General features: G+C 49.4%; 3 protein-coding genes across 4 annotated transcripts in view; 1 reads left to right on the forward strand and 2 right to left on the reverse strand.

The window, feature by feature from the left end:
- The first annotated feature begins 343 nt into the window (after positions 1–343).
- On the forward strand, positions 344–11,539 carry LOC128726242 (GATOR complex protein Iml1). Its single transcript, XM_053820039.1, has 13 exons — positions 344–392; positions 466–2,231; positions 2,312–2,519; positions 2,584–2,709; positions 4,196–4,213; positions 5,515–5,732; positions 5,796–6,022; positions 6,084–6,258; positions 6,330–6,539; positions 7,181–7,255; positions 8,712–8,842; positions 9,176–9,661; positions 9,730–11,539. Exons 1-13 carry the CDS (start codon positions 344–346, stop codon positions 10,898–10,900), a joined length of 4,860 nt encoding a protein of 1,619 aa, XP_053676014.1. The 3' UTR covers positions 10,901–11,539.
- A 508-nt stretch (positions 11,540–12,047) lies between these two features.
- On the reverse strand, positions 12,048–13,283 carry LOC128724722 (forkhead box protein B2-like). The gene has a single exon (XM_053818443.1). It carries the CDS (start codon positions 13,281–13,283, stop codon positions 12,081–12,083), a length of 1,203 nt encoding a protein of 400 aa, XP_053674418.1. The 3' UTR covers positions 12,048–12,080.
- A 4,225-nt stretch (positions 13,284–17,508) lies between these two features.
- Positions 17,509–25,754, reverse strand: part of LOC128726243 (uncharacterized transmembrane protein DDB_G0289901-like) — a 38,437-nt gene continuing 30,191 nt past the window's right edge. The window contains exons 5-7 of one of the 2 annotated variants that reach the window (XM_053820041.1): positions 25,620–25,680; positions 17,970–19,346; positions 17,509–17,933 (exon numbers count right to left, since the gene is read on the reverse strand). In XM_053820041.1, the coding sequence (XP_053676016.1) occupies positions 17,530–17,933; positions 17,970–19,346; positions 25,620–25,680 (1,842 nt within the window). In that variant the 3' untranslated portion in view covers positions 17,509–17,529. Of the gene's footprint in view, positions 19,347–25,619; positions 25,681–25,754 lie in introns of both variants that reach the window. The other variant, XM_053820040.1, reaches the window with a different exon arrangement.

Below are 25,754 nucleotides of genomic sequence, written 5' to 3' on the forward strand. Positions count from 1 at the left end.
CGATGTAAATGTCAGGTGACAGTACGCACGGTACGGATAATATCATAATATTTACACTTTTCGTCTTACGTTAGCCGGAGTGGAAAAAATCACATTAAGTTTGTGGCAAAGTACAATATTTACCCGTCTAGCTATTGTTTTTCGTGGACAGAAATGAAAGCGATAATTGTTTGCTGTTGAACGTCTTCTCTGCTCGCCATACGCTTATCAGTAAACCACGTTTACTCTTCCTCGCAGTGTGTTTGTACTATGAGCCCATCCGTGGTTCTACCGTATTGCAACGTCGATGATAATCATTGTTAGCTTGTTACCGCCGCATTGATGGTTCCATTCTTGCTGTGAAATGATTCAAAAACTTTTCAAACTTGTTACTCACCAAAAAACCTTCAGCAGTAAGTTTTTGCCTCGCGGAATCGAACGATACTCGATTTGTGTTGACTCACGTGCTTGTTTGTTTGTTTTTAGCCGAAGATCTGGTACTGAATCCAAAGGAACACCCGGATCTGAAACCAAATGACATCGTTGAGATATACCTGCCAGAGGATGAGGGCTGCCGGTTGCTGCTGCAAGTGACCTGCCTCAACAAGGACTTCAATTCGCGGGAAACCATCAGCGTGGAGGTGAACGTGGCCACCACGTTCAATCTGAAAGCGTACAACGATGTGTACATGCGCGTCGTCGATCCGGCCGAGGTGGCACTCGACTCGGTTGAGATCACGTTCAAGGATCAGTACATCGGCCGGTCGGAAATGTGGCGGCTCAAGACCCGGCTAACCAACACGTGCGTGTACTTGAACAAAAAGATCGAATCGTGCGAGGGCTGCATCCGGTGCCAGGTGTACGAGATGTGGTCGCAGGGCGAACGGGTCGCGTGTGGTGTCATCAACGAGGACACGAAGGTCGTCTTCCGCAGCAATACCTCGATGGTGTACCTGTTCGTGCAGATGTCCTCTGAGATGTGGGACTTTGACATCTACGGCGATCTGTACTTCGAGAAAGCGGTCAACGGTTTTCTGGCCGATCTGTACAAAAAGTGGCAGAAGCTCGGCAGTAACCACGAGGTCACCATCGTGCTGTTTTCGCGCACGTTCTACGCGGCCAAAAGTCTCGATGAATTTCCGCTCCACATGCGCGACTGTCTGCAGATTGACTACCGTGGTCGGTTCTATGAAGACTTTTACCGGGTCGCGATTCAAAACGAACGTTGCGATGATTGGAGCACAACGCTCGTGCAATTACGTCGGCTATTTACCGGCTACCGAGACGTGGTGCTAAAGTACCACGAGCGAGCCGATCTGCCGGCGGGTGTGCGGATTCCAACGGCCACAAACTCCACGGCGGCCCAGGGAAACTTCCTCGAGGTGTTGAACATCTCACTGAACGTATTCGAAAAGCATTACCTCGACAGGAGCTTCGATCGTACCGGGCAGCTTTCGGTGGTCATCACACCAGGAGTCGGTGTGTTTGAGGTTGATCGCGAGCTAACAAACATCACCAAACAGCGCATCATCGATAACGGCGTCGGAAGTGATCTGGTGTGCGTTGGCGAGCAGCCACTTCACGCCGTCCCACTGCTAAAGTTCCACAACAAGGACGCGCTCACGTCAACCGACGATTACTCGATGCCGCACTGGATTAATCTAAGTTTTTACTCTACCAACAAAAAGCTACCTTACTCGACGTTCATCCCTCGCATTAAACCACCCCCGGTAACGATCGGGTGTAAGGAACCGCCACCGACCCGCCCGCCCGAGTACATCCACAACTGTCTGTTTGATTACGACGCGTACGACGATCAGATCTTCCAGCCGCCGACCGTGCACGGGACGAGCTCGTTGCAGCGGATGGCACGCACGAAGAAAACGTCCGTACCCAGTCTGGATGGATTTGGGACGTACGCGCGAGCCAACGAATGGGAGCAGGATGCGCTTAGTCCGTCTCGGATGCGCCGCAAAATGTCCGATCCCGACATCCACCATGCCTCGAACAGTCTGCTCAACGTGAGCGTTGTCTCACACGGCAGCTCACCCAACACGAGCGAGATACTGGGTATGCCGAAACCGGTGGCAATCGCGTCTCAGGCTGTGATCGAAGGTCGAGCAGGAGCGTTCGGTTCCTCCAGTGGACCCGTTGTGCGTACGGGACGTGCTCTGATCAATCCTTTCGATCCATCGCACGTTACCATCAAACTGACGTCGAACCGACGTCGATGGACGCACATTTTCCCCAAGGTACGGTTGCCTTTTTTCAATCCTGCATGCACTCTAGCTCGTTGTGTGTCATTTTTCATCGAATCGTTTTCCCATTTCAGGGCCCTCAAGGTGTGCTGATTCAGCAGCATCATTATCAGGCCGTCCCAGCTGCTACCCAAACGCCCAGCTACTACGTGGATCTTGATTCGAGCAGTGAGTACGCGCACACATCCACCTGTACCTGGGGCCGGGTTCGCCACGGTAGCACCGCTTCCTTCGATAGTCGCCTGAACGAGGACGATCTTAAATGGATCGCCGAGCATGGCTGTAAGTAAACGAAACATGTTACGATCGTGTGTAGATCTAATGGCCAAAATCCTCACACTCACAGCTCGTCGGAAAAAGTCCGTGTTGCATTCACCGGCCGCACCGAACGTCCCGGTGACGCCTTCCAAGAGTCTCACCCTACTTTGGGGAGCCACCGGGGAGCAGGAATGGACACCGGCATTAACCACAGGTAGAACCCGACAGACCGCGGACGGTGGCGATCTCCGACTAATACCGCTCCGTGTACCGCGTTGTTTTCTCCCCAACCCTCACGAGCTCCCTCTGGATATCATTTACTTTACTGTTTCCAGATCAATCCCATCGGACTCTTCGTTTGAAAGAGATCACTTCTTTTTTCCTTCTCCTCATCAAGTTGCGACGTTATTTTCGCGTTTTTTTTCTCTTCATCCTACATCTCTCCTTAACGATCATTACATTTTTAGTTCTAACCAACGACAAATTTCGGTTGCTAATCAGTCAGAGTTTTTTCTCTAACCAACTAGCCTTTGCTCATTCGGGTCTCCGGAAAGTAACGTCGTTTCCCAACACTTGGTAAAGATGGAATTCCAAGTTATCCAAGTGGTTAACGACGTTACTTAACGGATTCCCTAATATTTCATTTGATCTAATGGTTTTTTTCTAACACAAAAACGCCACCATCGCCATTGGATTTAACAACCAGTCGAATCAATAACCGAATGTTAAACTTTCATTTTCTTGTTTTTTTTTATACTTCTCGTGTTTCGCTTTCCGTACCATCTTATCGATTTACACCCATTTTATGCATCACAAAATGTCTCGACAACTACCAACGAACACGATGAACATCAAATTGAAAATTACAATCCCCTACCGAACCATGGAAATGGCTCTTCAAGACTAAAACTCGCTTGTTGCCTCCGCGATCGTTCTTTCCCCGAGGCGTCCCCGATTAGCGATCGGATTTGGTGAAAGAAGAAACACTAAAATCGACGGAAATTGTTTGCCAATCGCGTCGCATCTTGCTCGATGGAAAATGCATCCTTTTTCTTCCCTTCCAAATGTGACCTTTTTACTTTATTTTATTAACTGTTAGTATCATTTCTGGCGTCTTTCGTGGACGTTCCAACATGCACCACCATGCACACGTGCGATCACGTTTTCTCCGCTGCCAAATTGCACAACTTTAACGTATTTGTCGTCATGCTTTCTTTTTCTTGTATACATATATTATTTGACCGCCGCTGTTGGCTGCTGTGCTGTGTTTGTGCATCGACGCGAATGCACCTGGAAATTTCGCGACCACGTCCCTACCTCCCTTCACGCCTCTATATGCCTGCCGGACTCCTGCTGTGGTTCCTGTGTTCCGGTGTGGTGCTTGTCGATCCTCGATTTCAATACGATCACGCTCCGCATCACATCCACGCGCACGAACGTGTATCCTGAGCCGATTTTTCTTTTATTTCTACGTTCACCTTATCTCTCTGTATTTCTTTCTCTCTTTCTCTGTGCCCCCTACCGTTACTCGTATGTGTTTTTTGTGTGCCTCTGTGTCTGCGTGGGTGTGTGGGTGATCGTGTACGCAAATCATCTTCGTCCGTGCGTTCGCGTGTCCACCACAAATTGCCGTCGCCGTGTTCTATCCAACGAACGAATCCTTGCTACGGGAACCGGAAAACGACGGTCGCTGGCACCAGTCGGAAAAGTGATCATAGGTTGGGATAAAACTTAAGCGTTACTCTTGCACTCTCTTTCGGGACACGTTTGCATTCTGTTTCTTTTCTAGTATCTAGTACCACTATAATAGCACCACTTTTACAATCCTTTCTGCTATCACGGCACTATCTTGCCAATTCCTTCTTGCCACTCCTTTTGTGAAAAAATTAAGCTCCATTGGTGTTGTGCACCTTTCGTCCTTTCCCATCCAACCGAATCCTTCCGTTTTTGGGCTTGAAATTCCACCCATCTGAGTCGTGCCTTCCGCTCTTGCTGTTTCTATATGGCTAATTCCCAGTCCCCGTTCGAATTCCTTAATGTATGTGTTTTGTTGTTTACCGTTGCTCCCAGTCCTTGCATAGATCCTTTTATTTCTCATTCTGTAGGTGTTTTCAGTGCACATGTTTCTGATACCTTTACTGCCTTCCAACGCAGGACGTTCCTTCCCGGAACTCGCGAGACAATCCTTTTTTTATGTTTATCCGTTTCTTCCGTCACATGTGTATATTTATGTTTGTTGTCCTTCTCGTTGCCTGTGCGTGTGTGACACCAAACCCGCGCTGTCTATTGCTTCTCGTAGAGGAATTCTGGACTATCGTCCTTGGTTTAGCGAGCCTGCCGTTCCTCCTGGCCTGTGAATAGCATTCGTTCTTCCTCTGTAATGGAACGTGTTATATGTTTCTTTCCACCTACACGCACAAGCTTTTCTTCTGTGTCCTTCCGCGATGTATCTCCTCGCACCGAGGTAATGTAAATCATGCGTCGTTTTCCCGATTCGGATCGCGATCGTATACCGTCTGTGAATGGTTTGGTTTGGCGTTTCGTAAACGGGCACTAAAAGCAAACCGCTGCCGGTGATGCAGCAAAGCCATGTACATGTTGTTGAGCCTGCAGCAGAATCGATGGGTCCCGACAAGGACAATGACACACACACGCACAACATGATCGTACACACTGCTCCCGAATGCTGCATGCTGCACGGATTGCCTGATTGCATGATTTACATGACCGAAATGTGTAGTGTTCATTAGCGGTAACCTCTTCTGCTAGTCACTAACCGCTGTTGTTTTTCATCACTAACAACTTTACCCCACCAATGTTTGGGGCTATTTGTGTTTTCTCTAGTATTAACTTACAATGCTTTAAATTTGGGATGCTTCTTTGTGCTTCTGTAGGAATATTTTTCGGTGGTAGTTTTTTGCTCGGTTCCGGATTAGCTAGGTTCCATTGCTAATTGGGCTTTTTCGTTTGTTTTCCCCCCGACGATTCGAACACATCGGTTCTCCACCAAATCCGCTAGGTGTGGACTGGAAATCGCTAACGATTCCCGCCTGCCTGCCAATCACAACCGATTACTTCCCGGACAAGCGTTCGCTCCATAACGACTACGTCGTGTCGGACTACACGCTACTGCCGGAGGATTTTAATGCGGACTATGCGCAAAATCGGGCCGTTTATAAGAAGCCCCTCTCGACGGACGAGGTGTTTAAGGAGCTCGTATCCCAGCGGTTGGCACAGGTAAGGTTCCCGTTTGATCTGTCTCCGCTCGGGATCATTTAAACTGTTATGCTTTTGTTGTAGGGTTTCCAACTGATCGTGCTACCGGACAAGAGCATGACGAATCCACCGCACGCACCGTGCTGTGGTGGCCACTTGCAACCCACGTCGTATTTCGCGAACGCGAGCAGTGTCCTTCGACGGCAGCCTCCCCAGGAACCGAACAAGGAGTATCTGCTGTCGATCGGGCGCATTTTCCATCGCATCAGCCTGAGCGGCTCGGCCATCACAGTGACGCGTTATCGTCCTCGGTAAGGACCTTCGAAAGATGCATCAAAGATGTGAGGATGAACACAGTTTTTTTTATTGCAGCCATCCGTACCCGCCGATCAACGTCGATTATCGGTACCGGTTCCACGCACCGCAACACGACACGTATGAAGTGAGCGGGGTACACTTCACCACAGAGAAGCTGGAAAACTTCAACTGGAACTACATGGACCAGTATATCTGCACCCGGGGCGATACGGATTATCCGTTGCACGAGGTACGCTCAAGATCGCGGGAAAACAGACAGGAAGATCGGGACATTGATATCACTCTTTTTCCCTTCCAAAGAACATGAAATACTGGCGCTATCGCATGTACCTTCTGCCGAAGGACGATCCAGCGATGAAAAAAATTCTAGACGGTACGGTGCAACGGTGCGATATCTATCACGAGGACAGTCCGTTCCCGCCGGACCGGCAGATATGTAACGATTTCGTGCGCTTCGTCGAGGCGCACTTGAACAAAATCAAAAAGCTGCAACCGGCGAAGAAAGCACGGGTAAGTTCCTCGGTGACGGTTCCTCAATCTACCTCGATCATGTGTGTGTGTGTATGTGCTTGTGTGAGTGTATCCCGATGCGGGTGAAGTAATCCCACCGGGCCAAAACCACCGGATGTGATCACCAAGATCGGCGGTTTTGACTAACGCGCTCAATGTCCTTCTGCCAAGTGGGCCTCGATCGATGAGGCCCCTCTGTAGACGGCTACTTTCAACGTGTGTACTTATCTTCGTGTGTTCGATACTACGATTGCTGTAAGTGACTAATGTTTGTTGTTCTTAACGGCGCTGCTTATCACGGTAACGAGGATCTTGGAATGTAACGAAACAGAACGGTGTCCTGTTAGCTGTCTTCACCGTTAACGGTGTCTAAATTATGTTACACACTCATAGTTTTTTCCAAAAATCCTTCAATTCGGGTTACTCTTGAAAGTGCCCTAAACCGAGCGGGAAGGATATTCATGTTCATTAGGTAACGTACTACTTTGCGGGTTGTCTAAGATCAACGTGTTGCATGACTCGTAAGCGCGGGATAATTGTGGAACTTGGAAGCGAATCGTTGTTGTCGTGTTGTCAGCAGAAGAAACTAAAGGGATATAACTGCAGTCGCTGTTATGATCACTCCCAACTTATCCTTGCAGGGATGTCCAACCCAAACGCACCTTACCAGACGACGCCACAGTACCAGCATCCTGTCGAGGCCTCCACCGAATCAGGTGTGCGAAATAATCAATCTAATCACCCCTATATCCTTCCGTTTTCCAAAGGGATGTCCCGTTATCGTTTGATCTTTATCGGTTCGGTTAGTTCGTTTTTGTTTTGCAAAGGGATTCGGCCACTCGAAGAAAGGAAAATGCAGACGCGTGTAACGTAAATTTTCACGATGTTTTTGTCTTGTTTTGTGATATTCAATGCTATACGTTTTGCTTTGCTTTTTTTCTTTCTCATACATTTACAGTGCAACCCAAAGAACATGTGTTTTTGTGGGAATTTCAATTTAACTACTCTTTATCCTTGTTCGGTGTAGGGTGAACTATGTTCATTTTCAATTCTTGTTCTTATTTCTCTTCATTTAACATCTCGCTGGACCCGAACGGTCGCCTATATTTTGCTCTTGTGTGGGCTTTCACGGTTCCTTTTATATGATATTTTGTTTATTGTTACTTGTTTACGCCAGCCTATTTTATTTGCTTCTATTCATGCTTCTCTTAGCATTGATTGCATCTCCAGTTTGAATCAACTTTTTTTCTACTTACACAGGATATACATCTTCCCTTTATCCCACTTACCAAAACCAGATCCGAAAGCAAACGAAATACTACCGACGCTAACGTGTTTTTTCTCTTTTTATCTTTTTCTCTCCAACTGTACTCCTGCATCCATACACATGTCCTCTTCATGTCCTTCCCAATCGATATCCTGCCGTATCGTGACGTCACGTTGATCGTGCGTCCGCAAAACGAATGCAATGGCCGTACACAAAAAAACCAAACTGTATCGAAGGTAACGGCACCCCCGCTGTTCCGGGATCGGGTCTACAGCAACCGCCTGCCGGAGAAGTCAAGGTTCAGGTTAATGTTATTTTCTTACACTTCATATCGATCGCTTAAGGGTTCTTGCTTTCTCTGCCGTCCTCAGGGGGGGGGGGGGTACCCGATTGGCCAATCTTCTGCCCTTCGCTGGGAGGTGTTGGTTTGCACTTCGTTCTGCTTTTGCTGATTGTTTGTGTGTGTGTGTGTTGCACTTTGATTCGCTGTTACAATTTTCCTTGACTTTTGTAATAATCGCTTAGGTTTGTTGAATGTCCTTTTTTCTTCAGTTGTTTATTGGTTGTTGTTCTTGCTGTTATTGTTGTTACTGTTATGGCTTATTGCTGTTGTTGCTGTTGTTGTTTGTTGCTAGAAGCCTCCTTCTCGCCTACTTAGATGGATTGGGTGTAAGAATTGGTATGTCCTCAAGCTCCGGGATAGAGATATTGACGCATCGAAAATACGTACAAATTGGTTTAGCTTAAAGTGCTTGACATAAAGCGAAATTAACGATGCTCAATATGTTCTTCCTGCGTGCGATGCCTTCCGGTCCGTGCTATAATTCGAAACCATATTTGATTCTTTTTTGTCCGTGGCACTGCTTCCCTTGAAAATTATTCGTTAAACTCGCTCTCTCTTCCAGCAGCATGGTGGATGGGCAAAACTGTATTTTAACGGCACTAGCAATGGCCATCACCACCATCATCATCAGCATCATCTCCATCATCACACTTCCGAACGCTTTTCTTTCCCTAGCACTCTCGCCGGTAACAGGTTAGTTTTGTGTTGTGTTATGCGCCCCCATCCTTCCTCTTTCCTTTCTACTCCCCCGCATCACATCGAACCCCCCCTAGGTTGATCTGCCCCATATCCTTGGGAAAAGAATTTTCTTGAGAAGGCATGAACGGTAAGCGTAGTTCTCCTGCATGCCTGCCTGCACGGTAAGCTGCTTGTGTTGCTTGCTTTAGTAGTGCCACTTTCGCCGCTTGCTCTCACACTCGTGCCCTACTGCCTCGTGTTTGCAACCCCGCCGTAATCGAATCGGGAATCGGGTGGAAAAGCAACAAGGAAATGTCTAATTTTTCTTCCACTTCGACGTACGTGCAGCATTCTCACGCGAACTGGCTCAAAGGTGCTCGATAAGAGCGGCAGTGCGATACAATCACCACCTCCAACTGGTGGTTCCGTCACGGGTTCTTCAACACCGGGCAACACCTCCAGCGGAAGCGGCAACAACACCGGAGGTCCCTCGACTCCACTGACACCGGGAGCAGCGGGTTCGATGATGGTCAGTTCGGTCGGTGGAAGGACGACCGTCGATGGGATCCCACTGTCGACGTTGAATACGGCCACCGAACATGGGCTGCTGGAGGATGGGGATGATTTTGGTGGTGAAGGAGGGAAGCTGAAACCGACCGCCACATTGCAGGAGATCTTCGATGCCATGCGCCATCCGGTGCATGGAGTGGGTTTCCTTGGACCGGCCCAAAGCATGCCCTCGTGTACGTTCGTTTCGTATGATGCGATCAATTGGTTGCAGAACCGCATCGAAGGTCCTTGCCACCCGGTAGAGATCCTCGAAGACATGAGACGGTAAGCATCGCTTAGGTTAAATCGATTTTTTTACTCACGATTGAATGATCATTCCATTTCCTTTTAAGAAATCGATTGATTTGCCACGCCTCGGGAGACTTCAACAAACCGGTTGTGCCGGGTTTCTGCCTTTATTACATAGCGCGGCAGGAGAAGGAATCGCAGGAATACATACCACCGCTCGGTGATCTGGCCGCGTTCGAGAACGAATGGATGGAGGTGGAAATCCGGCATCCGGACCTTACCAAACCCGTGGATGCGCACGATCGAGGCGTACCGACGTTCCTGCGCGACTCAATCGACCTAGTGGACGAAGAAGCCGGTCTTGTGGATGGGTTGCTGTACAAACAAACGCACCTCGAGATCGACATCGGTGGCAAATCCGATCGGATCGAGTGGGGTCACGCACGATACCATCAGCGCATGGTCCCGGGCCGGGCGTACGAGATCGTCGTTCAATGGATCACGGCTTCCGGACCGATCGTGTACGATCTCATCTACGGATGGTGCCGGAAGGCGCAACCATGTGGCTTCCAACTCGTCACCATCCCAGCGGATCCGCTGGCGGAACCGTTCACGGAGAAATCGGACCCATTGCGTGGTCCCATCTTCATCCCACTTGATATCGACTGTCTGAAGCAGCACCGCAGCTGCCTTTTCCAGGAGTTCCCCAAAGAGACGTGGCCAGCTCGGTTGCTGCTGTTCCAGGAAGCGATCGTGCGTCGATTCGGCTTCATGCGCTGCACGGTGGAAACAAAAACCGGCTCAAACCAGGTGTCCCTCGACTACCAGTACGTGCACTGCAGCGGTAACATGTTCCTGCTCGTGCCAAACCCCAACATGGGGTTGCGATCGCGCCAACGCCTCGCATCCGGTGGAAGCAACGTAAAGAAACCGATCGCCTTCATCAACCGCTACTCGGCGTCGTACGAATCGCAGGTCGTCACGGCACCGGGCGGTCACGAACCGTCCTACATCACGCGCCACGTGACCGCAGCGAAGGGCACCGGAAAGGACGACACCGAGGTGATCCGTCGCACCGGATTCCTGTGGTCCTGGAACCACATGATACCGAACAAGAAGTGGAAATCGCTCGTCATCTCGCAGTCGGACGACCTGTTTCAGCTGAAGATGCTGCGCGATTTTAAGGAGTTTTGTGCGAACACCGACCAGCGGCTCGTCACCTTCTGGGAGTCCTGCTGGGAGGTGAAGGAGAAGGCGTCCCTTTACCGTACCTGAACGTAAGCGGCCAACCGTTGGGACAGCACGACAGCAAGAAATCACGCGGTTTGCCGTTTCGTTGTTATTAGTCACTGCCCGTCGTCGGGCATGTCTTTTATTGGCGCGAAATCGGATACAGAAATAAACGCTCACTTGTAAACTCGATTAAAAGAAATTGAATTAAAAAAAAAATCGAACTCATTTACAACAGCACACTCCCTGCTGCTCCTGTGGGGATGGATGATCCCGTCCTAACCTAAAAATATATGTTTACTCCTTCGCTTATTCTCCTCTAATGGTGACCTAAACGCCACAAAAGCTACTAGCACACGCAGGGCGTTGCTGTCACAGCTACGTGCTGCAGTTGTTCCTTACCCTATCGAACCGTATACCTAATCAGTGTCCTGGCGGTGACCCTTTTTGCCACCATCACCCCGTGCCTGTCACACGCGAGCTACAAGTTTTATAAACTTTGGCATTTAAGATTCAACATTCTCTCGCTACAGTAGCACACGTGATCGTGATCGCACAGCGTCCGTTCTAGCTTCTACCTATCTAGCTTTGATTAGTTTTTTTTTCTGTTAGCAATAAGTTCCTACACTAACCAGGAAGATCAAAAGGATGCGGTTACAGGTATCCTCCTCAGGTGTATGTGTGTTTGTTTTTTGAGATCCTCTCGAGGATGGAGTAAATTTTGCTAGTTTTGGTTCTAAAGCGTCTCGAGGGCGTTTGCAAGCCGTGCAGACCGTGGTGTTGCCATCGTAGCACGATCCGCAAACGTCTCCGTCTCTTCTTTCTGCTTTCGTTCTCGCTATTAATACTCTCCGCTAATGGCTAACCTTAACTTAATCTTTCACTTCAACCGGGCTTCAAGCAAACCGTTCTTCCACACTGTCATCATCGATCGAGCCCATACGTTTGTACATTTTTGGTTACCGCCGCCATCACCACTTATCACCTGCACCTGGAGAGAAGAAGGACTCTATTGCGGGTGTTGGTGTGTGTGTGTGTGCATGTGTGCGGTGTGTGGCGGTGTTTTCGAAAGTCCTTGCTACTTCCAACGTTTCCTGTAGCATCCGGTACCCGGAATTGTGGGCACGTACACGTGTTTCTATACATACAGGTTGTCCCATTGGCGTCTCCATCACCCTACGCTTTATGTACATTGAGTAAAAGCCCCCGTCCTATACACCCTCGCTCACATGGTTGTTTCGGAATCCGGTGGCGTGTGATAATTGAGATTGTACGCCGGTGGCCCACTGTTCAGGAACTGCATCGCCCGGAGGCTTTCACGTGACACGGACCGTCGGTGGGGCAGTTGTGGCACAGGGACTGCATCCGTCGCTCCACCTGCAGCTTGACCTCCTTGACCTTGGGCACTTGCTTGGGCCGCGAGGTTAGCGAACACATTCTCCACCGGTCCAGCGCCACCTGATCCCTGTGGTCCTTGCGAAGGAGACACGTTGTAACCTCGATTCGTGACACCACCCGGTTGCCCTGTTCCTGCACCCAGGTACGAGCTGAGTGGCCTCGTCCCGTGGAAATTCGAGTAGCTCGATCGCACCGAAGGTGGTCGATTCTGCCCGTTCGTACCATAGTACTCTTCGTTCAACTCCGGGCTGTGGTTGAGATTCGTCGTCGAGTGTTGATACACCGGATTCGAGAGACCGGCATGGGCCATCCCTTGGGGTGTTGCGCCTAGTGTTTGCGGTGAGGACGACGCACCCCAGGACGTTTGCTGTTGCAGCAACGGCGAGGACGAATTCATGTTATAGTAAATCGGATCGATCGGGCTGCTCGTTCCTGCATCCAAAAACGTCGGCGTGTAAACCAACTGCTGACGGCGGTGCGGTGGCAACGGGGGTTGAACGGACGCTCCATGAGAATGATGATGATGATGATGGTGCTGATGTGCCCCAAAGGTGTTGAGGTTGTTGGCTGTGATCTCTCCACCCACTGGGCCACCGGGTTGCCCGAAGTTGTTCAACTGCCCCAGCATGTAGTCGTTGTTGAGCGACTTTAGGTTCGATTCCGTTAGGTCCGGGTTTTTGTTGTGCACGAACGGTGGGAAGGTTTTGGTGAGGGTCATCGTACCCGCGGCATCCTCCAACCCCGCCAGATCATCCACGGGGTGGTGTAATCGGTGGTGTTGTTGCTGTTGCTGCTGGTTCAGCAACTTCGTCACCGGGTTTTGGTGGGTCATTTTGCGCCTCGAATTCCTCACGCTGCTACGATGGTGATGATGATGATGATGATGGTGTCCTCCACTTCCGGACGCGATCGGTCCGGATGCTCCGGACGAGGACGAATGACCCCGCCGGCTGGAGGTGCTTTGACGTCCTGTCCCACTCGTTGTGCCTCGTTGCATGACCGATCGACGCTTGACCCGGCGGGGTGTCATCGGTTTGGGGCTGAGCGAGGACGGAGCACCTCCACCGGCACCTCCTATTAGATCATCATCATCGTACGCGTCGTTTGGGTGGGCTCCCCGGATCGTATCCACCGAGCGGCTAAACTCGATCGAATACAACGACTGGCGGTGTTTGGACTTTTTGCTAGTTCTGCTCACTGGGGAGGCCACGTGGCCACGGTTACAACCATCGAGAAAGGGGTGTGGGGAGGGTGTGAAAGTGAAACGAGTGCAAGTGAGGGTGTGGGATGCCAACGAAGAAAATCAAAAAGGGAGATCCCCGGAAGAGAAAGAAACAGAGAGAGAGAGAAAAAGGGGAAACAAAACATTAACAAAAAAAAGTCGAATTAGTCGAATGAAACATATATGCAAAAAAAAAACAGAGGAAGGCAGTTGGGCAGGATTCTGAAGAATCCGGGTGGGGATGGTTTCGTCGAAGGAGTCGCGAAAAATAACGGGGAGATTTATTGCGGGATCCCTTAGGATGTGGATTAGCGTGATTTGTGCGTTAGTCGATGCGAATTTCGGTACTAGTCTCCTTCGACTGTCAGGACCTGCATGCATCTAGTAAGCCAGAAGTTTCTGGTTCCGTTCGATCTAGCCTTTGTGATGTGTCAAAAGCTCAGTAGTCCTGCAAGGCATACTTGGATGCACGTTTGCAAGGAATAAATTTTTCGTCAGAACCACTACCACTCATTACAGGAGAACGGAATATTGTTGCAACAATCGTTGGGTGCATTTAGTGCGAAGTTTTAAAACTCATTTGGTAACGTCCAATGCGGTGGTGCGAAAGCAATTAAAAAAAAAACATCCACAAAAGCACTAATCACACACAGTGCCACGAGTAGGAGACTAGCACTTACCAATCGATTGTTCGTGTTAGCTATCGTTTTATTAGCAGTAGTACGATTAATCCAGCGCAGCGGAAGAAGGAGCATTCTACTAAAGCGACGCTTGCGCCAGAAGATCCTTGTAAAGGATAACCCGACTGCGCTCGCTAAGCTACTGAGGGATGGGGGATGCATTGGGGATGGCTAATTAGGAAATTTTACTAAAAGAAAGCGGAAGGGTTATAGTTTAATAAATATACTATATACATGAGATAAATGCAGCTGCTTATACCGATGCAATGCATACGTTACTAAAATGCTATGATAGTTAATTTGTAGTTGATGATGATGCGTAATGCGTTGTTATTGCTGTAAAGTGCAAATATAACTGCTTAAAATACAATATAAAATAAATCATACAATAAACAATGTTCTACAGATAATAATCAAGAAGAACCGATATACACAAAACTACTGATACGTTCCCAGTAACAATAATATAATACAATAATAATATATAATAATATGCAATAAATCATCCTTCAATGTATCAACAGCAAAAAAAATCAATAAAAACGAGCTCAAAATAAGCATTTGCCGTCGAACATCCATTCTAAAATCAAATCCCTTCACGAAATTGGTTCGTTTTCGCTTGCATTCGTTTATTTTCATTGCCTTCACATTTTGTGGCTCTCCCGCTCGGGGAGCCTTTTTTTTATTGTACGAAACGCGCACTCTAACCGAAGCCTCGAACCGCGAACAGAAGTACCGGAATCAACCTTAACGCGATTTGATTCGTTCCGCTAAACTAACCGCATAAGTAATGGGATAAATTCTCGCAAGTACCTACTACAGCTTAATTTCGTTCGCCTCACATTTTGTACAAGGACGCTGATGTAACGTAACTTGGGCCCGGTTTTGGCGTTACTGTGCACCGTCCAAGGCTAAGGAAACACATACAGGGTGGTGCTTGTAAATCTGTTCTAAATATATATATATATATATATATATATATATATATATATATATATATATATATATATATATATATATATATATATATATATATATATATATATATATATATGTAAAAAGAAACGAAACACTAAACTCAACTCAAACACCAAAACTTTTCCTCTTCTTCACGCTAGTAGCGTTCAGTAATGATCTATATGCTTTACGAGCCAAAAGAAAAATGTTCGTCCAATTGTTCTACACTAATGTTACTTCTGCTTCTGCTATAATCCTAGTGGCGAAGGGCTTTGGTTTTGCGACGAAAGGGCTCATCGCCCGTGGGCAAGATATCCGAATGTTCCGACATACCGGACGGGACATTCGCCGTGTTCTCGCTTGCTTTCCTACGCTCGCTAGTTGCTTAGAAACTTCTATGTTGCGCTTTTGGCTTCTGCTACCGATAGCTCCTGTTCGTCCTTTCACGCTGGTAGCGATTACAATTGTGTATACAGACGACGTAACAATATATATATGTATGTATGTATACGGTACTACGATACTACGAACAAATATGAGGAATTTTCTTGCTTCCCACTGTTACTTTTTCTTCTTCCTTTTGTTGCTTCGTTGGTTGGGAACACGCTCTGTTCGCTTACGCACCTACTAAAAGGGTTCTATTAACACAGTCAAATGTAACGTTTAGATAAAGATAGCATCTCAAATGGCGAAAGTTGCCAGATACCATGATAATCGATGCGTACTATAACACTAACTACCGCACAAACACACCGGTGGGAAGGCTTCAGCGAGGTGAGCCTTTTTCCCTCCCGGGGGTGGTAAATTTAGACGAGAAAAACTCTTGCTACGCGATCCTACTAGGGTTCTACCTTAGAGAGTACGGGTTTTTGCCCCCCTTTTTTGTGTATCCGCTTGATCAGCTGATAGCACACTAGGGGGATAACGAAAAAAGGAAGAAAAAAAAACATATATAGGAACGCGAAACCGCACTACCACACGATGTGCTAGTTTGGAACGCACTGTAAGGAACGTTTAATTTTCACAGAACCGCGAACGCGGCAATCTCAGCAAGGTCAGTTCTTAAAGTCGGCAAGCAGAGTGTGGCACAGCTCGCACTCGCCGTAAAAATTTCGCGCAAACATTTCCAAGCGAATGTTTCGAGAGAAAAAAAAAAGTCACCCGTTAATAAATAAAAAGGAACAAAAGGAAAAGCCGTTTCCTCGCACCAAAAACCGAAAAATCAGCGAGCATGGCCTGCTTCGTTGGGAAGGGAATCGGGTCCGATGATACATTGCCATTGATACGAACGCTCAATGCTGCATATCAACCCCGTTTGGAAAATTAGCCCGCCCGTGTTGGAAAATCAAATCCCAACACCCCCCCCCCCCCCCCCCCCCACGCCTCAGGGCGGGCCGGCGAACGGAACCGGCTACAAATCGTTTTCTATCTCATTAACTTTTTCTCCGCGACCCGCCTCCAGGTCGAGAAAAAGCCGAAATAAACCGCCACCAACCATTAATTTCCCGCGGCGTGGAAACTTTCACAGGCGACAACGGGCCCTGAAAGATTGAAAGGCCGACGGCGCGATAAATCGCGCACGGTGCGACACAAAACGATCCCCACCACCATCCGTGTCACGTCAAACACTTCTTCACGGAAGAAATAACCGCACACAGGCGAGAAACAGGTTTTCCCCCGAAATGCCCAAGCCCAAAGCCCAAAGCCCCGTCATTATCCTGCCGTTGGAAAGGATGCGCCCTCGAAGTGCGGGGGCATAGCAGTAACAGATGGATAAAATTCACGAAATGTGACCGTTAGCTGGTGTGGGTTGAGTTGGGTGGAAAACACAGTCAAGAAATTCATTTATAAACCATCGTTAGGCGGTGCTGAGTGGCACGATCGGGAATTAGGCAATGACACAACAATCATATCGCTTCGTGTTCCAAAAAGGAAAACCACCCACCCCGTGTGCCATCCGGTCCGTTCGCATCACAAAAAACTCCCTCTCCCCCACACACACACACACGCGCGCGCAAGGAAACGGATAAAGACGTCCTTTCCGGGTGAAATCGAACGCGCGACGATGTCCTGGCGACACGCTGCCTCGAAGAGAAGGAGGGTCCTGGAACTGGACTGGAACCGAAAGCAAACGAGAGAGCGAGAGAGAGAGAGAGCGAGAACGCGTGCGGCTCGATTCGGTGGGACAAGCGAGACAGCGTTTGAAGGAGAATAAAAAAAAAAGCAGCACGCGTGCGTTCATTCCAACGCCAGAACGGCGGCTCACTTCCGCCATCAATAATTCACTCCCACAGGAACCCACCCCCTGGGTGGGAAAAACTTCACGCCCCAAAGACACGGTGGCGCCTTGCGTCGCGTCGCGCGTATCCTCCCCTGTTAGGCCGCATTTTCCGCCACTTTCGCACGTTCACGGGTTTTTAGTTCCCAGGATGCTCCAGGATCACGTAATCCGGATAGGCACCGTTGTTGCTGCAGAACGATCGCGGCCGTTGCTGCTGATGATGGTGGTGATGGTGGGACCCACCGCCCCCATTGACCATCCCACCCGCCACGAACCCCCGACTTGGTCGGCGACTTCGGTACGCCAACCGATCCTGGGATTTCGCGCGATGCATCACCATCACCGGAATGCCCGATGGAGTGTTGTTGGCCCGTGCGAATCCTTGCTGGAAGTTGTTGTTTTCCGGTGGTGATGATGCCACAGCAGCCGCACAATACCCGAGCGGTTTTCCCACCTCCCGGATCTGATCGCATTGGTTCGCGGTGCTCGGAAGTCGTCCGTTACTCCCACTTCGATTGGTCGGTCCTTGTGGAAATCCTCCTCCTCCTCCTCCTCCTCCTGCTGCTCCACTACCACCTCCGACATGTCCATTGTTGTTCAAGGCGTTACTTCCCCCGGTTCCTCCCACATTGCCATTGTGACGTCGCGCGATCCGATTGAGGTTAGGTGATCGCGTTAGGTACGCATTTCCAGTGCCACTTGCACCCGGTTCCGAACCCTTGCGCTGATAGTGCTGAGGTAGCGGAGGTACTTGCGGGACAGGTGATCCTCTCCCATGCCACGAACCAGGCGTCCCCGCCGTTCCACCCCCATTCGTGGGCACCATCACACCCACAAGCGAATTGCGCTTCTGTGGCGTCGAGCTGCCAAGCTGCTGAGCTGATCCACTCAGCAACAGCAACCGTCGGCCATCTTCAGGCTCTCCAAGGATGGCATCAGTTCCGCTCACACCTGTTCGATGTCCGCCCCGTCCCATCGCGACATTGTTAAACGGGTTGCTGATACCGAAATTGCCCGCTCGCGCTTGATACGAGGACGCACTGCGTGGAATAAAGAACGTATCGTCCTCCGGATCCGGTGTTCGACGCCCTTGACCACCAGGGTGATCACCATACCGCAGGATACTCACGCTACTGCTGCTGTTTTTCCGCAGCGGGTTGTTGTTTAACGGGGTGTGATCCCTCACCGAACTCGTCGCTTTGCTGAAGCTCGCATTTCTGCTGAGTCCTCGCACCGGCACCGTTGGTGGTGGCGATGATTCCGAGCTGTCCTGATGCTGCAGCAAGATCACCCGTGATCCACCACTGTTGATGCTGTTGCTACTGCTGCTGGGCTTTCGCAGCAGATGGGCACCACCCCCGTTAGGGTGCCCATTGGCATGCTGGAACTGGTGTTGCTGTGGCTGAGAGTGCTGAGCGTGTTGCTGCTGGTGGGGCGCGTGAGCGACGTTGTGCAGACTCTGCGGGCTGCTGTGGATGTTCGTGAACGTGGATGACGGTGAGGATGAGGATGACAGCAGTGTGTTAGTATTCGAGGGTGATGAGTGGTGATTGCTGTTACTGGGCGGTGGCCCGTGCCCGTTTAGTTTGGCTTTCAGCACGTCACCGAAGCTGCCACTGCCGGTTCCGCCGGTGTTAGCGCGTTTCGGCAGGTTCGGCTGACCCGGCAGGGATGACGACGATGGTGGTGGGTGTTGCGAACCCGCGAGAACTAGCCCAACACCACCCGGGACTCCGCGATCGCGTCGTGCTTCGTCTGCTTCACCTACACCTCCGTCTTCCCCACTGCCACCGGTGCTGCCGGCGGTCAGCAGCAGCAGCTTGGCGCTGCTGGCCGCTTGCTTAAGCTGTGTCGAGTTGGCACTGTTGGTGGTCGGTAAACTACTATAGCTCACGTACATGGGGTGCACGGCCGTGTGCTGCGGGCTCTTCGCATCGCCGCTCATAAAATCGACTGCAAAATATTAGACGTACCCGCGCCGCGGCAAACAGTGTTTTTTTTTTATGAGTGGGTGGTTGTTTTAAGGTGTTTAAGGATGCAGAAGTAGTACGGCGGGACACACAGAGCGGTACCACAGCCGCAAACCGGGTATCGGTTTTTTTTTGTTTTAGGAGAGAACGAAAGAGAAAAGAAATTACATTAAGAGATGCGGGCGAGAAAGATGCAATCGGAGAGTCGTGGAAAATGTAAATGGAATGGGACGGCGATCGCGTCGCGAAAGGAGCGAATTTTTTTCACAGCAACCTCCGAACAGAATAGAACCGTTCTTTTGTGGGGTTGAGTGTGATTGTCGCGATGACTTTTTCTCGGCAACAAGGGGCCCAATTAACGGTGGGAACTCGCGATCAAGACACCAATCCAACCGGGGTACAAACGGGCGGGAAAAACGCTAGAACATGACGATGGAAAAATGAGAGCGCAACGTGCACGTGCTGATGGAAATGAAACAACAACAAAAAAACGAGCATGGGTGGCGAACAGGTGCGGCAGGAGCATATGAGAGGGCGATCGTGCGGATGACTAATGGCGAAGTTTACAAACAAACGAACGATTCGGGAAATGATGGAGCGTTCTGCGAGCCGAGCAACGGGCAGCGGATTTTGAACATTTAAACCAACACAGTCCGGATGATAACTAACTCACGATTATTTACATTGGATTAGCTTGCAAACACGCAAATTTTGTACATCGTCGAGCGTAATTATTTGTACACTAACATTCATTGGTGGCTTTCCTTGTTTAAACCCTTCCTGTCACGTGTATCGACAATCAAAGTAGGCCATGAAGCCGGGTCGTAAAGCAGCGCGAATCTAACTCCTGAATAAATGTGATGAGCGTTTGAGTAGCGATATTAAATTACCTATCGATTGCTGTTGCCTTCGATACGTTTACGAATGCAACCGAGAATAATGACCGTCATCGATAATGCATAAAGCCCATCGATACCTACGCCTTATCGAACCGGCATGTCGTATTGATCGACCTAATAGGATGCGTGTGTGTGTGTACGAGCAGGTCCTGCGAATGCACACAATCGAGTGGAAGGACTCCTTCCGAATACCGAACGGACGGGAAGTGTGCCAAAACCGTTAAACAGCGTATAATCCGTGTCTTTTATCACGTTTTCTGTGCGAAGCGTTCAAAATTTAAAACACGTTCTACGGATACAGCAACATGCACTTGCAATTCAGAAGCGATGAGGTCAGGCTAATGCACTGCTCTAGGCGTAGGGTGCATTTTCTTGACGGCAACTTGCATTCAGTCAAGCACCTTCGGGGAGGGTCGAAAGAAAGAGCTTCCGTTTTGCCCACGTTCTGACACGTGGGCGGCAACAGCAGCATGATTATGAATTGTTCCGGCTCATGGACATGAAAATTTAAACATATTTCTCGTTCACCGCCCCGTTCAGCCCTTAGACGATTTCGTCCCCGTAGACGCTTTCGATGCCGCTGCTGCTGCTGCTGCATTATGCCGCCTCACCCGGGTTATGCGGCCTTCAATTATTAATCGCTATTGGCGTCGACTCCCGGAGGCTTTTGTCGGGAAGGCACACGACATCCTCGGCAACACAATGGAGCCCGCGCGCGCGCCGCCTGGCACGACGGACCCAAAGAGGGCCGAAAAGAGCAACGAGGATGGCAGGATTTGATCAATTTTTGGCTCGAAATTGATTTCCGACACGAAGCTGTGGGCGCCTTTCAGCGGACCGCTCGCGACCGGATATAAAAATCCATGCAAGCAAACCAACGGGAGAGGAAAAAGCGGAACAAAGAGCGCATAGAAACCAGGGCAAAAGGGTTGTGGCGCTAGGAGTGATGCTAGAGCAACCAAGAAACCAAGGGGAAACCAAATGGGCGCAAGAAGGTGAAACCGATTGCCGACCGGCGAGACAACGCCTTAAGCGGACGCTCGGAGCAAAGCGTGCGCTCAAGAATGCAAATCATTGCCTTTAATCCTCCCGGGCACTTCCGGGAAGGAGTGCCACCCCAGGGGGAAGAGAGTGGAACCGGCACAGGATTTGGGCGAACGGGTGGAAGGAGGTACGGCAGAAGAAAAGCCCTTCGGTGGGCCTAGTTGTGCGTTCGCTTAATTGCGATCAGCACGAAAAGGATGAATTTTTTGGGAAGCGATTATGGCGGTTCCTTACATTTTTTTTTGTCTATCACGTCTGCTATTTATTTTTCTCCCTTCCATTCACAAAGTAATCCCAACGCCAATAAAAGAAGCACCACTGTGCGAACGCACTGGGGCACGGCATCCGAAAGGTCTGAATCACTTTTAACGCGATAATTTGACCTGAAGGGAGCGAATCAGGAAACGACAGGAGAACCGTTTAAATCCTAGCACCATTCAATCTGGCAGGTGGATTTGGGAGCGATTTTCCATGCATAAGCTGCTCGGAGTGGGCTGATTTGTAAACATTTAAGCACAAACTTTCCATCAATCAAATAAAAATGCCCTCACGGGATCGTTATCCTTCGGAGAGGCGTGAACAAAACGTGATAAAAAATGCTCCATAAATATCCAAACCAGATGAAACAGGAGACGTGTGGCGTTTCTTGAAATAGGTTGTGAAAAGGACATGCAAAAAATCTCCAGCCCTCACCGTGAAAAAGATCTGTGAAAAACAGACAAAAACCAAAAATCATTCTCACCACACTCGACGGGTTTATAACCGAGCATCCACCCCTTTCTCAGCGATGTCATCTTCAGGAGCTAGCTGTCGCTGTCCTGCGAAAGTCAATCACACTCACACACACACACCGCAAACGCTGGCACACTTCCAAACGTCTCCCCACCACGGGAACAGGAAACAAAACCGAAAAACTAGAACCAACCGACCTAAAACCCTCCGGAACACGTCGCTCGGCTTCTGCGACCCGTCTTCAGGGCAGGATTACGTGCGCATTTTTGCGCCAAACGTCACGTTTTCCGGCCACGACCCGCGTGTGAAAACTGCAACTGCCTGCCGTGTGACACTCGTGCGTACTTTGACCCACCCCCGGGGGTAAGGAACTGGCGCCGAATGGAAATTAGCGCGCGCTGCCACGGTAAAACAAGCAACCGTCGAGTCATCACGCGGTCGGAGCGAGTTCTGTGTCCAGCGCAAAGATACGAATTTCGCCGAGGTCGAAGGGGCTTCTTCTGAGGGATGTAGGTCAAAAAAAGACACCGCTTTCGAATGAAAAAACTCTATATGGGTGTGAGAACACACTCATCACTTCCAGGATATCCTTTTTGAACTCAATTTGTTTGTTTTTTATGCTCACAATTTTGCATTCATTTCAACAAACGTTGCTTCGTAAACCAGAGAGTAAATCCACAGAAGTAGCGAGTATTTTCCCCTTCCGCGGCTTACTTATTGGCACGCATTTCCCACGCAAAGCGCACTAAAGGCATTCCCATTAAAATGCCAACCGGAAATAGATGCAACCAACCACAACAAACAGCAGAAAAAACACCCAGACGTCCCGTACTCGCGGCTCAGAGAGTGCCGCATACAGTGGACGTGGATAAAAATAGATCCGACCAGTTTGTACGCGCTTGCCCATGGCTCGATCAGAATGCACCACTCGGTATGGGTTTTGTAAGCGAGCTTCCAGCACCGAAGCACCGAGTTGGGAAAGACAATTTCCACACTCTCAGTGGGCTCGTCGTTCGGTACATCCAGGAGCCAACTCAACGGGTTGGTCTAAAGGATGCAACTCCCAGCCTTGCAATGCGATCGCTGACCTCACCCGACCCGGCGCGTTCAAGAACAGGGTCCGGAATGCAAGCAGAATGTGGCGCTTGTCCTCTTCCCGACACACAGAAGGGCGGGCGAAAGTGTGCTATCGAAAAATTTAATCTACATTTATGATGCCGCATCGTCGCGGTGCGTAGACGACGGCGGTGGCTTTCTGCCAACCGACGGGTGCGTTGAAAGCTTGGGAAATCTTTTTTTCCTGCTCTTGCACACCTTCATAATCCACTTCATCGCAGGGTGGCATGGTGTTGACAAGATTGCCTCCATTTGGGGCTCTATCACGACAAAAAGTTCAGAGAATGGAGCTGCAGCAGGAGAACTAGAAGTAAAATGTGACTCACGTGGCATGACCGTTACTATCAAATATCGTTCTGGTTGCATGCATTTTGTACGTTCAGAATGTTGTTCATTTCCTTCTTCTACGGTGTTCAATGAATCGGTATGCTTGATTCCGATCGCAAACGAAATAAATCTTACTTTTTTGTGTATGCCAACCACGGACGGATGGGATGGCATTTTCATTTCCATTCACCATCTCGCCTTATCATTTCGATGGTCCAACGGAATTCGCGTTTGTGAACCAGCGGGACCGGAAATTAGCTTCGCCACTGGATGCAACCGCAAGTGACCCGTCTGTGAACTGAACCGACCACATGGACCACTGCTGGAGGAGGTTTCTTTTTTTTGGGCAGAGACATGCCTCAAAAATACAATTAAAACATAAGCCACTCACAAGCGCTAAAAGCAGCGTCGTATTCCTTCATGTCTTTTTGTTTGACGAATGCGACAGCGGCAAAAAATAAGAGCTGCATCTGATGCACTTTTGCAGTTACATCGTAGACGTGGTGAAGGTTACTGCGCGTAACTAGAATAATTTTCGTCCACTTCCGCGAAGCCACGACAAGCAAGACCGGCAAGCCGTGAGTCATACCCCGCAGTAATGCGGCGCTTAATTTATTGCCCACTTCCCGTTGCAACAGCTCCATTGTTTTCTTCTCCCGAGGAACCGCATCCGATGCGCTAGCTTGTACGCGATAGCAAACCGCCCAACGGAGGCTGGTGTCGGGTTGGGTGGTGAGAAAACAAAGAACCGTTCAATCAGCCCTTCCGCGAGATGCGTTTTAACCGTCCAGCTCTCAGACCGACAGAGAAGCCTCCCTATCGGTCTTGCTGTTGGCGTAACGCGACGCAGCTGAGTTATGATACGCCTCAAAACACGTTGATAGCTCCCAAGCCGGACGATTTCCGGCACCGTCGAGATGCTCTGACATCATCGTGGTGTTATTCAACGGATTCCGGGAGCTACGTCAAACCTGAAACAACACCCTCGCTTTAACCGTTAAAGAAAAGCTGCAGTGAGAACTTACGTTGATCGCGCGATCGTGTAAAAACGCGCCTGCTGCGATAGGAGATCGACTGATCTAGAGATCCTTTAGGTAAAACAAAAAATATGCGTTTATAGTTAACCGCTTCAAACTAATCTATAGCCGGTGCTGTCTGAAGCTGGAAAAATAATCACATTCTAATAAACGACTCACCCCACCGGCAACGACTTATGTCGCTGCAGTGAGCTTACGTTTCGTTTAATGTCTACACTAAGAGCTAAACACCGACGTACCCCGGTCTAAATCATGATCTACGGACCTTTTCCTCCCTTTATCTGCCCAGTTCTACTTCCTGATCGAACCTACTGGTATCAATTCTACACGAAGAAAAGCCAATTCCAACAAATGGCCTATAGAGAGCGAGAGAGAGAGAGAGAGAGAGTTTGAAAAGGACAGCGAAAGATGATTGGAAGTTATTTCGGGGCTAAGCCCTAGGGAGCGTTTCTAATGCAATTCAAACCACCCACTAAAAAGGGGGCTGATTGAACGCAGCATACAGCAAGGATACGGCCACGTTGCAGAAAGGATGAAAGCTAGCTACGTCTGCGTTGCGTGGCCGGTGGCCGTTCTATTACCGGATAATTACCGGCATGTCCCAGTTGCTCCCTCCCAAGGGTGATTAATATCTCCGAAACGGATTAGAACGATTAGAGCAAAACGCGGCAAGTACATGCTGGCTCGCAAGCGGGCGATAATAAGAGGGTACATGAGTACAGGCAAAAGAAACACAAAAGTATATGATGTATGTGCGACGTTGTTAGTGATGTGAGTGATAGTGCGGCCTAGGAGCATGAGGAAGAAGTACTTGGTGGCTTGTTAGTCAGGCGCTCGATGACGCGGATGAGCGATAGCGCGAACAGTTAGAATCGGTTAAGGAATCACAACTTCTAAGGCTCTAGCGGAGACGTTTATCCGACCAAACGGAGACCGATTAGCGCGGATGGATCGGTTTCGTGATGTGACACGACGGTTGTAATGGACACGAATCGGTTGGCTGGAAACAAAAGCTCAGCTTTTGGGGGTTTCTTTGGGGACAAATGAGTGGGGATGGCGGATTTGTGGGTCAAGGAATCGAGGAAAAACGTGGGTACTTACAGCTGTCATCCTCGTCGAGAAACGTTTGGCCCAAGCAGATGGCCCCAAAGATGCCGAAAACCTGCAACAAAAGGGTGATTAGTTTAGAGGATCATTTAGTCGTTTTGGTGAGGACGAAGGATCAGCATCCTTGAG

Source organism: Anopheles nili, chromosome 3 (genome assembly GCF_943737925.1).
Source record: "Anopheles nili chromosome 3, idAnoNiliSN_F5_01, whole genome shotgun sequence".
In the NCBI taxonomy this organism is placed as follows: Eukaryota; Metazoa; Arthropoda; class Insecta; order Diptera; family Culicidae; genus Anopheles; species Anopheles nili.

What these genes read in the sequence shown, in the direction of transcription:
- LOC128726242 (XM_053820039.1), top strand. Translation starts at nt 344, where the DNA reads ATGATTCAAAAACTTTTCAAACTTGTTACTCACCAAAAAACCTTCAGC. An exon ending in CGGATTATCCGTTGCACGAG is followed by an intron (nt 6,259 to 6,329) that starts GTACGCTCAAGA and finishes TCCCTTCCAAAG; the next exon opens with AACATGAAATACTGGCGCTA. An exon ending in CGAGGCCTCCACCGAATCAG is followed by an intron (nt 7,256 to 8,711) that starts GTGTGCGAAATA and finishes TCTCTCTTCCAG; the next exon opens with CAGCATGGTGGATGGGCAAA.
- LOC128724722 (XM_053818443.1), bottom strand. Translation starts at nt 13,283, where the DNA reads ATGACACCCCGCCGGGTCAAGCGTCGATCGGTCATGCAACGAGGCACA.